General features: G+C 41.8%; 1 protein-coding gene across 2 annotated transcripts in view; it reads left to right on the top strand.

Moving 5' to 3' along the window:
- The window catches only part of dhx57 (DEAH (Asp-Glu-Ala-Asp/His) box polypeptide 57), a 91,551-nt gene that overhangs the window by 39,699 nt on the left and 38,111 nt on the right, over window positions 1–13,741 (top strand). For both annotated transcript variants that reach the window (XM_073051519.1, XM_073051517.1), the window contains 2 exons: window positions 3,645–3,856; window positions 5,391–5,507. In XM_073051519.1, coding sequence (XP_072907620.1) covers window positions 3,645–3,856; window positions 5,391–5,507 — 329 coding nt within the window. The remainder of the gene's footprint in view (window positions 1–3,644; window positions 3,857–5,390; window positions 5,508–13,741) is intronic.

Genomic DNA, 13,741 nt, shown 5'->3' with positions numbered 1-13,741 from the left:
GCTGATTACGCTGAACCTGGAACACGCCTTGAACTCTTTTCCTGTTATGCCATGGGATTTGCTTTCAGACAGCGTGCTAGTGTAGCAGTTAACATAATCGCTATACAGTGCCAGCAATCACCAATCAGAGTTCAATTGCTGTTGCTGTCTGTAAGGAGTTTGTGCATTCTCTCCATGAACACATGGATTTCCTCCACGTGTTCTGGTTTCCTCCCACATTCCAAGGATGTATGTTTAAGATTAGTGAACTGTGGGCATGCTGTGTTGGTACCGGAAGTGTGGTAACACTTGTGGGCTTCCCCCAGCACAATCCCTGGGCTCTGTTGGTCATTGATGCAAAACAACACTTATCACTGTATGTTTTGATATTTTGACGTACATGTGACAGTTAAGAAGGTGGATGAGCTCAAATTTACTATCTTATCAAAAGCTCCACCTTTGCTGCATGCTAAGTAGATTACACTTAACCAGTTTCCCACTGCTTCGTCAATTAGGCACCATCTTCTACTCCATTCCCAGATTTCAGCTGCATGTACAGGAATAGTTGGTTGCAAGTCCCTCTTGTAAAGAAAACTGTCTAATCACAACTTTCTAACAGAGAAACCAAAATAGTCACAGCTGCCTCTCGAACAGATGTGAAGGCATTGTGTTAGCCATCGTAGAGAAATAGTTTGTGGTGTGGGATAACGCACAGACATCAGAGACTTACACCAGATGAAGTTGAGTGGAAATCTAAATCAAATTGGCAGCTTCATGAAAATATCCCAGTGACAGTGAACAGTATTTGCTGTGCAACTGGAGAAAGTTTTCTAGGAAAGGGGGTGATTTCCCTTGTTCACTCCATAACAAAACTGTAAACTTGTTTATATCTGTGTGAAATTTACAGCGATGAAAAGACCATTTAGTCCTACCAGACAATGCCAGTTCTTGTTTTGTTTCATGTGACCCCCATTGTTGGGGCAGAATAGAAGGAAGTTTTATTCTGCATGAAACAATGCAACACCTGACCTTCGAGTGGTTGGTGTTACCAGTGGGTGCCAGAATTGTTTCATTCCCTCAGAGCTGAAATCCTGAACTGAATTCTGTAGAGTTTCTGAAGCAAAATGATGACTAAGTTGAAGATCACTGAACAGCTGCAGTAAATCTGACCGATTTCTTGCATGGAGACCCGGGAAGTTCTGTGGGATAATGAGGATTGTAGGTTGGGCACACACCTCTGTGGGGAGGAGGAGGGATTGCAAACTCTTAGTGACTGATGTAGTTGGTTGGGGTGAGGAGCAGTAGGATTGGAGGCCAGGAGATCAGCTGAAAAGGGGGAGAAGAGAGGATGGATGGAAATAAGGGATCACATGGCTTCTTGATGGAAGCAAGTTCCTAATACCACTCAAAATGGAGGGGGATGCTCCACAATCTGCCTCTACTGGTGAGGTCAAAGGATTTTGTTGAGTGAAACATAATAGCAATGTATAATATTTATTTATTTAGCAATATAACACAGTAACAAGCCTTTCAGGCCCAACAGTCCCGTGCCACCCAATTATGCCCATGTGACCAATTAACTTACTAACTGGTACATCTTTGAAATGTGGGAGAAAACCCATGTAGTCACGGGCAGACAGCAGCAGGAATTGAACCCGAGTTCCTATACATTAAATATTGATATTGTTTTCCCACAGCCAAGGACCAGTCTTGCTAATTTGTGATCTTTTTCTACAACAGATGGGTAGGAGGAGAGATTGAGCAGATGTGCTTTGTGATCCCTACAGTTCAGAAGAGAGAAAGGTGATCTCTCTAGGATACGAGATTTAGTTTTGGACAGGGTAAATTCAGGAGGGATCTGTCGAGTCTTGATCTGGAGAACCTGTCTCAGGATAAGGAGCTATGATATTGATGAACAGTGTCCGAAGCTTGAAAGACCGGGTGGTCTATTCCACGTCCAGTTATTTTATGCATTCCTTTTAAAATCTCTCAGTTTTGAGTTTCCACATAAAGTAGACATATCATGTTGACATCATGATTTCCGATGGGCAACCATTTTAATTCCAATCCCCATTCCCATTCCAACATGTTGGTCCATGGCCTCCTCTACTGCCAAAATGAGGTCACTCTCAGCTGGGTAGCCTCCAACCTGATGGCACGAACATCAACTTCTCCAGCTTCTAATAATTTTTACCCATCCCCCTTCCTCCTCCTATTCCTCACATCTTTTCTTCTCATCTTCTTTCACGCCCAGCTGGTGCCCCTCCTCCTTCCCTCTCTCCCAGGGTCCACTCTCATCTCCTATCAGATTCCTTCTCAAGCCCTTTACCTTTCCTACCTATCTGATAGGAGAAGAGAGTGTCAATTGTACATATTTATAATGGGAAATTGGACTCAAATAAGTATAGTGGGTATATTGGTAAGCTTCTGCACTAGCAGTCAGAATTTGGTACCCTTGATCTACAGACTTAAGTTTGAATCCCACCATAGCAGCAGGGGAAACTCAAGCTCAAATAATTAAATAAATCAGAGATTATGAGAATACCATTTGTCAAAGGTCAGTTGGTTCACTAATGCTCGTAAGGCAAGGAAACCTGTCACCCATTTGGAGTGGTTAGGGATATACTACAAATGCCGGCATTGATGGTGACACTTTCATCCCATGAACAAACACATTAAATCAGTTTAGCTTCAACCTTCCAACCCACATCTTTCAGCTGGTGCAATGAAAATATTTAAAGTCCCTTTCCTTGTTCTTTTGTGATTGAGCAGCAAAAGGTAAGTGGAAGCAAAGGAAGTACTGCACAGAGTTATGTAAAGAATAAAATTTAGGAAGAAAGAGAATGATCAATAAAGTAGTAAAAGAGACAAAATAATATGTATCAATCAATCACTAAGCAACTCCACACAATTTTCTCCAACACCCCCTCTCAATGTCCTCACCTTTATGGCCAACTCTTTACAGAAGTCTCTACCCAGTTCTGGAAAGATTCCTCCTTGCACTAAGAAATAGCGCTGTTTTATACCCTTTCGGAAAATTACATTTGATCCTGTACTTTTCTAGACAAACACGTTTTTCACCATTATCTACTTGCCCTAAGTTCTCAAAATATTGATGTGGACTAATACCTTAAAACATTCCCACATCCTAAGCTAAAACCATTTTGTCTTACAAACTTCCATTTTGTGTTGCACATTTTAGCATGTACCAAGGAGGAATCAAATTTAACTCTCTCCTCTCAGTTGGTCATCCATACAACTGCTGCAGGTTATTACAATTCTCCCATTTGTCTGCTGTTTGCTATTTCTTTCTTCTTTCCTTTACATTTGTCTAACAATGTGTTTATTTGCACTTGCTCTCGTCTAACCAGAATCTTTTTATTGGGCTCCTTGTTTCTTGCATTTAACCCTACAATTACATTTTAAAAGTCGTATTTATGCTTCAAGGATTATGACAATGATATTGTCTGCTGTGTTTTTACTTCTGTAGAAAATACTACAATGATCTTGAGAATCTTAATTTGCCAGAACTCTCAGGTACCCCTATCATTACAGTGTAGCCTTTCAAAAAGTAAGGTGTGTTCACCAAAATGGCAAAACAAATTTGTAAGATTTGGATAAAAGATTCTTTGCTTCTGATGTAACGACCGCTATGCTAATTCTAGGTATGTTTTAGAAGATAGAAGCCCTTATGCAAGACCTGCAAAGCTGAACCAATATGATGAGTCTTGGGTGGCTAAAGGTAAAAATAACTTGAATCCAGTGCCAGTCTTTGAGGAGCAGCTAAAGTCTCTGCGACTACAGGATCAACCAGCAGTCAAAGACAGCATACCTGACCAGCAGCTGAATGTTAATCAACTGATGGTTCGATACAAAGGTAGGCTTCTGGCTTCTGGAAAGTGCGTATTTTATCCTTGTGTGGAATTGAAACAAGAAACATAGTGATTAACCCCACTAAACATATAATTTTAAGTTCAAATCTAGCCAGATTTTAAAAATAATAATCTACATCTTTTTCTAATTGGCATCCTCAGTCAAGTTAGTTTGGGCACTTTCATGGTGAACTTCCATTTCGTGTAGTGCGATTTATCTGTTGATGTTCAGCTCTTTCTCTCCACTTTCTGTTCTATTTGTCCTCAGACTATCCATTACTGGAACTTCTGTCATTGCTTTTTACATCCTCTTTAAACTTCAGCCTATCAGATCTGATATCTGTTTCCTATTCTGCATGAAACGTGCTCACCCATTACCAGTTGATGCTTGTGTGTTAGCTTTCAGTGCCTTAGGAGCTCAAGCTCCAAATTCTTCACCAGTTTTTTTAGGTCATTGGTGATCTCCGTTCCTCTTCACCCGTACAACTCCAATTTGCTAAACTCGCCATCTATCTCTGGCTTGCTCTCCTTCCTCTTCACTCTCCAGTCTCCAAGCTACAAATATCCTTGCTAAACCTTTATGCCTTTATCACCATCTTCTGCTCTACTTTCTTAAAAACACATCTCTCTACCCTCTTATCTCCTGCTTTGACTCAACGTTTTATTTTACCTATAATAAGAACCTGGGGAAGTGTACCTACGTTAAAGGTGCTGTGAGTTCTGATTTGTGGTGACATTGGATCATGTAAAACAGTAGACGGCCATTTAGCTTGTGAATTCTTTTAAAGGAGCTAGCCTGGCATTTTGATTTGCTGGCTGTTAAAACCCCATGATCTGGATATGGACTGATGTGCTTGAGGTTAAACACAAAAAAATTAATCAGTATCCTAAATTAACTGCTCCTGATGCTTTTGCCATAGCAGCTTTGTGGAGAGTACAAGAGAAATGAAAGCCAAGGAGGACATTCAGTTATCCTGAAACTGTCAAGGCAATATTTTGAAAAGAGCAGGAGAAAATGTACGTTCTTGATTTGTCCAGTTCATATACACTTAATGTACGTAAACTGCAAGGCAGAAGGTGATAATATCCTGATGAATTTGATGATAAGCTGTGTTGTTTTTTTTATTTTTTATTAGTTTCTACAATGAAAAAAACAATAAAAAGAAGTTTATACATTACAAAACAAACTTATCAAATGTACAGTTCACAACAGTTAAAGAAAAGCGCCCATGGTAGGATCATATATAGTTACCACCCCACCCTCCCATTCCCCAACTCCAAGCCAATCTTACAATAGATAGAAAAGTTAATCAGAACTTTTATCTCCACAGAGCTGTACTTATAAAAAGAAGGTATATTGCCTGCTACCTGGGCTATTATATGTTTACACATCAGATACCGTAAATCTTAATTGAAAGAAGCTAGAAGTAAGGGATTTATATGCAGAAGAAAAAAAAGGGATGGACCTTTAAATTAAGCAGGAATTATGACAATATTCAAGAAATTTTTGCTGTGTTGGTAATTAAGACTTTTTTTTAGATGTTAGTAAATCTGTATTAAAGACTCTGGCTAGCATGGATCTCGATAAGATCAACTTGGATTTAATTGAAGCTCTACTGGAGTGGATTGTGGATGGAAAACATGATTACCCTCCAGGTTAGTGGAGTAAAGTCTTATATATGCTTTCAGATGTGATACTTCAATTAAGGTTATTGAAGCAGCCATGTACAGTCATAATGTTAGATTCTGATTGGTTCCTTTTCTTAACCAAGTGTAACCATATCAGTAAAAATTCCCTTTCAAGCAGAGTTCAATTTGAATGCTCTGTGACCTGCCCTTGAAAACAAGTCATGCCTCGAGATAAGTTGCTCCAGTACAGACACAACAGTAGCATCTACCCAAAAACCTTTGCTGATAATTCTAAAATGTTATGTTAATGAGAGATACAGCTCAGCAACAGGCCCTTGTAGCCCTAAGAATCTGCGCTGCCCAGTAGCACCTGTGTGACCAGTGAACTTACTTACCTGTGTGTGTTTGGAATGTGAGGGAAACCAGAGCACCAGAGGAAACCCACACAGTCACGGGGAAAATGTACAAACCCCTTATAGACAACAGCAGGAACTGCACCCCAATCTTCTGAGATCTGATGTTGTAAAACATCACGCTAACTCCTGTGCTGCCAAGGTAAGTCTATAAGATATAAGAGCAGAATTAGGCCATTTGGCCCATCAAGTCTGCTCCAACATTTCATCATGGCTGATTCATTTTTCCTCTCAGCCTCAATCTCCTGCCTTCTGCTCCGCATCCCTTCATGCCCTGACCAGTCAAGAATCTATCAACCTCTGCCTTAAATATACATTCAGACTTGGCCTGTGGCAAAGAATTCCATAGTTTCACCACTCTCTGGCTAAAGAAATTCTACTTCATCTGCATTATAAAAGGATGCCCCTCTATTCTGAGGATGTGTGCTCTGGTATTGGACTCTCCCACCATAGGAAGCATCCTCTCCACATCCACACCTTCAAAGCCTTTCACCATTTGATAGGTTTCAATAAGATCACCCCTCATTCTTCTAAATTCTAGTGAATACAGGCCCAGAGCCATCAAACGCTCTTCATATGACAAGCCGTTCAAACCTGGAAGCATTTTCGTGAACCTCTTTTGAACCCTCTTCAGTTTCAGCACGTCTTTCCTAAAACATTACGGGCCCAAAACTGCTCCAAGTGAGGCATCAGCAGTGCTTTATAAAGTGTCAACATTACATCCTTGCTTTTATATTCTAGTCCTCTTGAAATTGGCGTTGCATATTGCCTTCCACACCACAGACTCAACTTGCAGGTTAACCTTTAGGAAATCCTGCACAAGGTCTCCCAAGTCCCTTTGCACCTCAGTTTTCTCTCCATTTGGAAAATAGTCAACACTTTCATTTCTTCTACCAAAGTGCATGACCATACACTTCCCGACACTGTATTCCATCTGCCACTTCTTTGCCCATTTTCCTAATCTGTCCAAGTCCTTCTGTAGCTTCTCTGCTTCTTCAAAACTACCTGGCCTTCTACCTTTCTTTGTATCGTCTGCAAACGTTGCAACAAAACCATCAATTCTATCATCCAAGTCATTAACATAAAACGTAAAAAGAATCTGTTTCAACACAGACCCCTGTGGAACACCACTAGTCACCAGCAACAGCAACCAACCAGAAAAAGCTCCCTTTATTCTCACTTTTTGCCTCCTGCCAGTCAGCCACTGCTTTATCCATGCTAGAATCTTCCATGTAATACCATGGGCTTGTAGCTTGTTAAGGAGTCTCATGTGTGGCACCTTGTCAAAGGCCTTCAGAAAATACAAATACACATCAATCAATTCTCCTTTGTCTATCCTGCTTGTTACTTCTTCAAAGAATTCCAGCAGTTTTGTCAGGCAAGATTTGCCCTTGAAGAAACCATGTTGACTACGGCCTATTTTATCATGTGCCTCCAAGTACCCCGAAACCACATCCTTAATAATTGACACCAACGTAATCCTAGCCACTGAGCTCAGACTAACTGGCCTATAATTTTCTTTCTTCTGCCTGTCTCCCTTCTTGGAGAGTGGAGTGACATTTACAATTGTCCAGTCTTCCGGAACCATTCCAGAATCTAGTGATTTTTGAAAGACCATTGCTAATGCCACCGTAATCTCTTTAACCATCTCATTCAGAACCCTGGGGTGTACATCATCTGTTCCAGGTGAGTTATCTACCTTCAGACCTTTCAGTTTCCCAAGAACCTTCTCTCTAGTTTTAGTAACTTCACACACTTCATGATCCCTGACACATGGAACTTCCACCATATTGTTGGTGTCTTCCACAGTGAAGACTGATGCAAAATACTTATTCCGTTCAGCTGCCATTTCCTTGACCCCTGTTATTACCTCTCCAGCATCGTTTTCCAGTGGTCCAATATCCACTCTTGCCTCTCTTTTACACTTTGTTTCTGAAGAAACTTTTAGTATCCACCTTAATATTATAGGCTGTCTTACTTTCGTATTCCATCTTTACCTTCTTAATTACTTTGTTGCCTTCTGTTGATATTTGGAAGCTTCCCAATCCTCCAACTTCCCACAAATCTTTGCTCTGTTAAATGCCCTCTCTTTAGTTTTTATGTTGGCTTTGACTTCTCTTGTTAGCCACAGTTATGTTATCTTGTCTTTAGAATACTTCTTCCTCTTTGGGATGTATATATCTTGTGCCTTCCAAATTGCTTCCAGAAATTCCAGCCATTGCTGCTCTGTTGTCATCCCTGCCAGTGTTCTTTTCCAGTCAGTTCTGACCAACTTCTCTCTCATGCCGCTAATTCCCTTTACTCCACTGTAATACTGATACATCTGACTTTAGCTACTCCTCCTCAAATATCAGGGTGAATTCAATCATATTATGATCACTTTCCCCTTAGGGTTCTTTTTACCTTAAGCTCTCTAATCAGTTCTGGTTCATTACACAACACCCAATCCAGAAGAGCTGATCCCCTAGTGGGCTCAATCATGAGCTGCTCAAAAAAGCTATCTCGTAGGCATTCTAGAAATTCCCCTCTTGGAATCCAACACCAACCTGATTTTTCCCGTTCTACCTGCATATTGAAATCTCGCATGGCATTGGAACATTGCCCTTTTGACATACAGTTTCTATCTCCTGCTGTAGTTTGTAGACCTCATCCTCACTACCGTTTGGGGGGGGTTCTGTATATAACTCCCATCAGGATCCTTTTACCCTTGTAGTTCTTTAACACTATCCACAATGATTCAACACCTTCCAGCCCTATGTCACCTCTTTCTAATGATTTGTTTTGTTTTTTATTTACTTTGTTATTTTGCTCTGTTTTTTCAACAGAGCAACACCACCCTCTCTGCCTTCCTGTCTGACCTTTCAGTACAATGTGTATCCTTGACGTTAAGCTCCCAGCTATACTCTTCTTTCAGCCATGATTCAGTGATGTCTACAGCATCATGCCTGCGAATTTGTAACTGTGCTACAAGTTCATCTACCCTACTCTGTATACTGCATGCATTCAGATATAACATCCATCATGTTCACTGTAATTTAGACCTATCAACAGTCTCTCCTTGCTAGGAGTCTCTGCCTCTGTTTGTCAATAAACTACCTCAACTTCAGCACCATCACTCCGGTTCCCATCACCGTGCCAAATTAGTTTAAACCCACCTGAACAACTCTAGCCAACCTGCCCGCAAGGATATTAGACCCCCTCGGGTTCAGGTGTAACCCAACCCTTTTGTACAGGTCATGTCTTCCCCAGAAAAGATCCCAATGATCTATAAATCTGAATCTCTGCCCCCTACACCAGTTCCTCAGCCATGCATTCACCTGCCAAATCATCCTTACCCTCACTGGCATGTGGCATGGGCAGCAATCCAAAGATTACTACTTTGGAGATCATGTTTCTCAGCTTTCTACCTAGCTCTCTAAAATCTCTTTTCAGGACCTCCTCACCTTGACTGCCTATGTTATTGGTGCCAATATGTACTGGCTTCTTACCCTCGCCCTTGAGAATGCCATGGACCTGATTCAAGATATCCCTGATCCTGGCACCAGGGAAGCAACGTACCATTCAGATGTCTCTATCACACTCACAGAACCTCGTCTCTGTTCCTCTGACTAAAGAAGCTTCAAACTACATCGCAGTCCTCTTCACCTCTCTGCTCTTCTGAGCCAAAGCACCATTCTCAGTGCCAGAGACCTGGTCACTGTGGCACTCCCCCCCCCCACCACTCGGAAAGTTGTCCCCCTCAATAGTATCCAGAGTTATATACTTATTGAGGGGATTGTCCACAGTTGTACTCTGCACTGGCTGTGCAATTCCCCTCCTCCGCCTGACAGTTGCATGTCTCCTGCAAACTACTTTCCTGTAGCTCCTGTCTGGCACCTCCTCATTCTCCCATATGGTCATCAAGCTACATCTCCAGTTCCTTAATACATGCTCTCAGGAGCTGCAGCTCGATGCACTTGATGCGGACTGGGGGTGTCCCAGCCTTCCCACATCCCACACAGAGTACAAAACTCTCAAGCCATTCTCACTATACTATGTACCAATAGATGAGGAATGAACAAATAAGGAGAGGGAGAGAGTAACTTCCAAGACAATGTACCTTACCCAAACCTGATCTCGCTTCAGCAGAATGAGGCAAAGCCACTCTACACACTGGCACACTCCAAAAGAATGGCCGCTCTGCTTGCCCTTGATTTATTCTTATTGGCCCTTTCTCATGAGTCCCTCTTGCTGATTGGTCGCTCCTCAACTCAGAGAAGCTGCTGCAAGACCCTGCCTTTGAAATATTCAATTGCATTTGAATCTTCTCAGCAAATGCCTGAATGCAGCAAGACCAAGACAATGTTCAGATATAGAACGGTAAATGAAGAGTAACATTTGCCCCACAAAAGTGCTGGGAAACTCCATCTTCCACAATGGTATAATCCCTTGACGTTCAGTGGCATCACTGTTGCAGAGACCCTGCCATCAAAAACCTGAGGCCGCTTTTGACTACAAACTCATCTGGACCAACCACATAAGCATAGTAACACAACAACATGTCAGAGGCTGGGCATCCTGAAACAAGTGGCTTGCCTCCTTCTGTCCTTTTGCCTTTCCACCATCACAATGCCCAGGTCATGAGTGTGGTAGAATATGCTTTACTTGCCTGGGGCTACCCAGTGCCAGCAATTCTCATGATAATTAATTAACATCCAATCAACCATCCTACATATGTGTTGTATGTCCTTGTGTGCCATCTACAAACTGCGTTGCAGTTACTCTGCCAGTCTGCTCTGTCAGCACCTCCCAAACCTGTGACCACTACCACCTAGAAGCATGAGGGCAGCAGGTCCATGGAAACCCCGTTAGCTGCCAGTTAGCTTCCCAATCTCATGCACTCCTGATTGGGAAATGTGTTGCTGGTCCTTCCTCACCATTGGGCCAAAATCCTGAGATTCTGTAATCAATAACGCAATGGGAATGCCTTCATTAGAAGAACAGTAGCACCTCAAGAAGCGGGCACCCCCGTCCCATGTTTCTGATTAGCAGAAATACACTCAGTGGCCTCTGTAAACATTAGGGCAGGGGTTCCTAACCTGGGGTCCATGGATCCCTGCTTAATGGTATTGGCCCATGGCATAAAAAAAGGTCGAGAACCCCTGCTCTAGAGACTGTTGTGCATGAAAATCCAGCAGATCAGCAGTTTCTGAGATACTCAAACCACCCCATCTGGCACCAACAGTCTCATTCCACAGTCAAAGTCACTTAGATCACATTTCTTCCCCATTCTGATGTTTGGTCTGAACAACAACTGAACCTCCTGACCATGGCTGCATGCTTTTATACATTGAGTTGCTGCCACATGATTGGCTGATTAAGTATTTGCATTAATGAGCAGGTGTACCTAATAAAGTGGCCACTGAGTATATAAGACTTGTATCTATATTCTGAGATCTGTGAACATCTGTTTCTCTTGAAGGCTTGGCTGCTTCCCACCCTTTGACTTTACCCATGCTTTTGATATTCCCTCTATATTGCATTTCTCTGATGCTTACAGTCAGAATCGGATATATAAAACCTGACTTAGATGATGTGAAATTTGTTGTTTTGCGACAGCAGTACAGTGCAACAACACAAAAAAATCTCTAAATTACCTAAATAAGTAGTGAAACAAAAGGAATAATGAGGTATTGTTGATGGGTTCATGATCCATTCAAAAATCTGATGGCAGAGGGCAAGCAGCTGTTCCTAAATAATTGTCAAAGTCGTATGGCTGTTATACCTCCTTCCATATAGTAGTTATGAGAAGAGGCCGTGTTCCGGATGGTGATTTATTAATGATGGATACCACCTTCTTAAGGCACTGCCTCTTGAAGATATCCTTGACGGTGGGGAGAGTTGTGCCCATTATAGAGTTGGCAGAGTCTTCATTTCCTGTGAGCCTCCATAACAGACGGTAATGCTCTCCATTGTGCATCTATGGAAATTGTAAGTCTTCGGTGAGATAGCAAATCTCCTTAAATTCCTGATGAAGTAAAGTTGTTGGTATGCCTCTTTCTTGATTTGCCTTGATGTGCTGAGCCCAGGATAACTCTTCAGTTTGGATACTAAACCTGCCCAATAATCTAGATGTCTTGACGATCTCTACCAATTTAGCATCACGCAACTCCCAACTGGCATTTGTACTCGACAAAGTAGTGGCATAGTGTGCCCCGGAACTTGAAGCTTTTCACGGTTTCTACTGCTGACCCCTCAATGAGAACTGGTGTGTGTTCTCCTTCCTTCCCCTTCCTGAAGTCTGCAATCAGTTCCTTGGTCTTGGTGACGTTAAGTGCAAAGCTGTCAACCAGCCCATCTGTATGCCTTGCCGCTATCTGAGATTCTGCAAACAGTGGTGTCAATGGTAAATTTCTCGATGGTGTTTGAGTGGTGCCTAGCCATGCAGTCATGAGTGTAAAGAGAGTAGAGCAGTGAGTTAATCATGCCTCTTTGAGGTACACCTATGTTGATTATCATCCCTCCGCAACTCTGTGCTTTCCCCTAACAACAAAAAAGGCCAACTACCCAAAATCACCTTTCCATCTTGAGCCAGTTCTGGCTCCTGATACTGAGGAAGCCCAGTTATACTGGAAGATTTGAAAGGCTGTAATTGCGTGTACAAAAAGAGGATAATTTTCAAAACTCCAAGGGGCTTACATGAAACAGGTCAAAACTGCTTTCACTGTCAGAATTAACCAGGGTGTAGAACTTGCAATAGTTGGTAAAATTCCATCTTCCCCAGAACATACTGGTGCAATTCTACACTGCCATCACAGAGAGCATTGTCACATCTGCTGTAGCATCCTCTCACAATATACAAACCTGCAGCGAACTGTCAAGTCAGCTGGAAAGGTCTTTGCCTGCAGTCCACCGTCACTGCATGACTTGTATGTATTTGGGACAAAGTGAGCAGGGAAACTCATTGCCGACCCTACCCAGCAAACTGCTTTTTCCAAAACATCCCTTCTGGAAAGCGCTATAGGGCTAAAACAAAAACCACGCCATCTTAAAAGCTCTTTCCCACCCCACCCCCGGCAATTAATCTGATCAATCATTCTACTTACCTCCTCACCCCCACCCCATCCTCCCCACCAATTAGCTCAGTCACTGCACTACACTGTAAACACTTTAAACCACTTTTTATAATGCTGTTTACATTGTAAATACATGCTGGTATTTATGAACATTTTATTCCAGTTCTGTATTTTAACCTCCAACTTTATATTTTATAAGATCCTTTATTCTTATAATTGTCGAATGATGATTTTTGTTTGATTGCATGTCTCGCCCTGACCAACACACCACCACAAATTTCCAATACGTAAATGTATATGGGGAATAAATTTGATCCTTGCTCCTTGAGAGCAGTTGAAGAAAAACGGGGTGCTCCATTTTCCTCCCATGTTCCAAAGGCATACAGATTAGGGTTAGTAATTTGTGGGCATGCTATGTTGGCATCAGAAGTGTGTCGACACATGCAGGCTACCCAGCACAATTCTTGCTGATTTGATTTAGATAGATAGATAGATAGATAGATAGATACTTTATTCATCCCCATGGGGAAATTCAACTTTTTTTTCCAATGTCCCATACACTTGTTTTAGCAAAACTAATTACATAAAATTACTCAGTAAAAATATGATATGCATCTAAATCACTCTCTCAAAAAGCATTAATAATAGCTTTTAAAAAGTTCTTAAGTAGTTTACTTAGATACATTAAATACAATCAACCCCGGCACTTTAACATATCTTACTCCTGGCGGTTGAATTGTAAAGCCTAATGGCATTGGGGAGTATTGACCTCTTCATCCTGTCTGAGGAGCAT

Source organism: Hemitrygon akajei, chromosome 7 (assembly GCF_048418815.1).
Source record: "Hemitrygon akajei chromosome 7, sHemAka1.3, whole genome shotgun sequence".
Classification (NCBI taxonomy): domain Eukaryota; kingdom Metazoa; phylum Chordata; class Chondrichthyes; order Myliobatiformes; family Dasyatidae; genus Hemitrygon; species Hemitrygon akajei.
The sequence above is the reverse complement of the archived record's forward strand: the minus strand, read 5'-3'. Positions and strand labels throughout refer to the sequence as shown.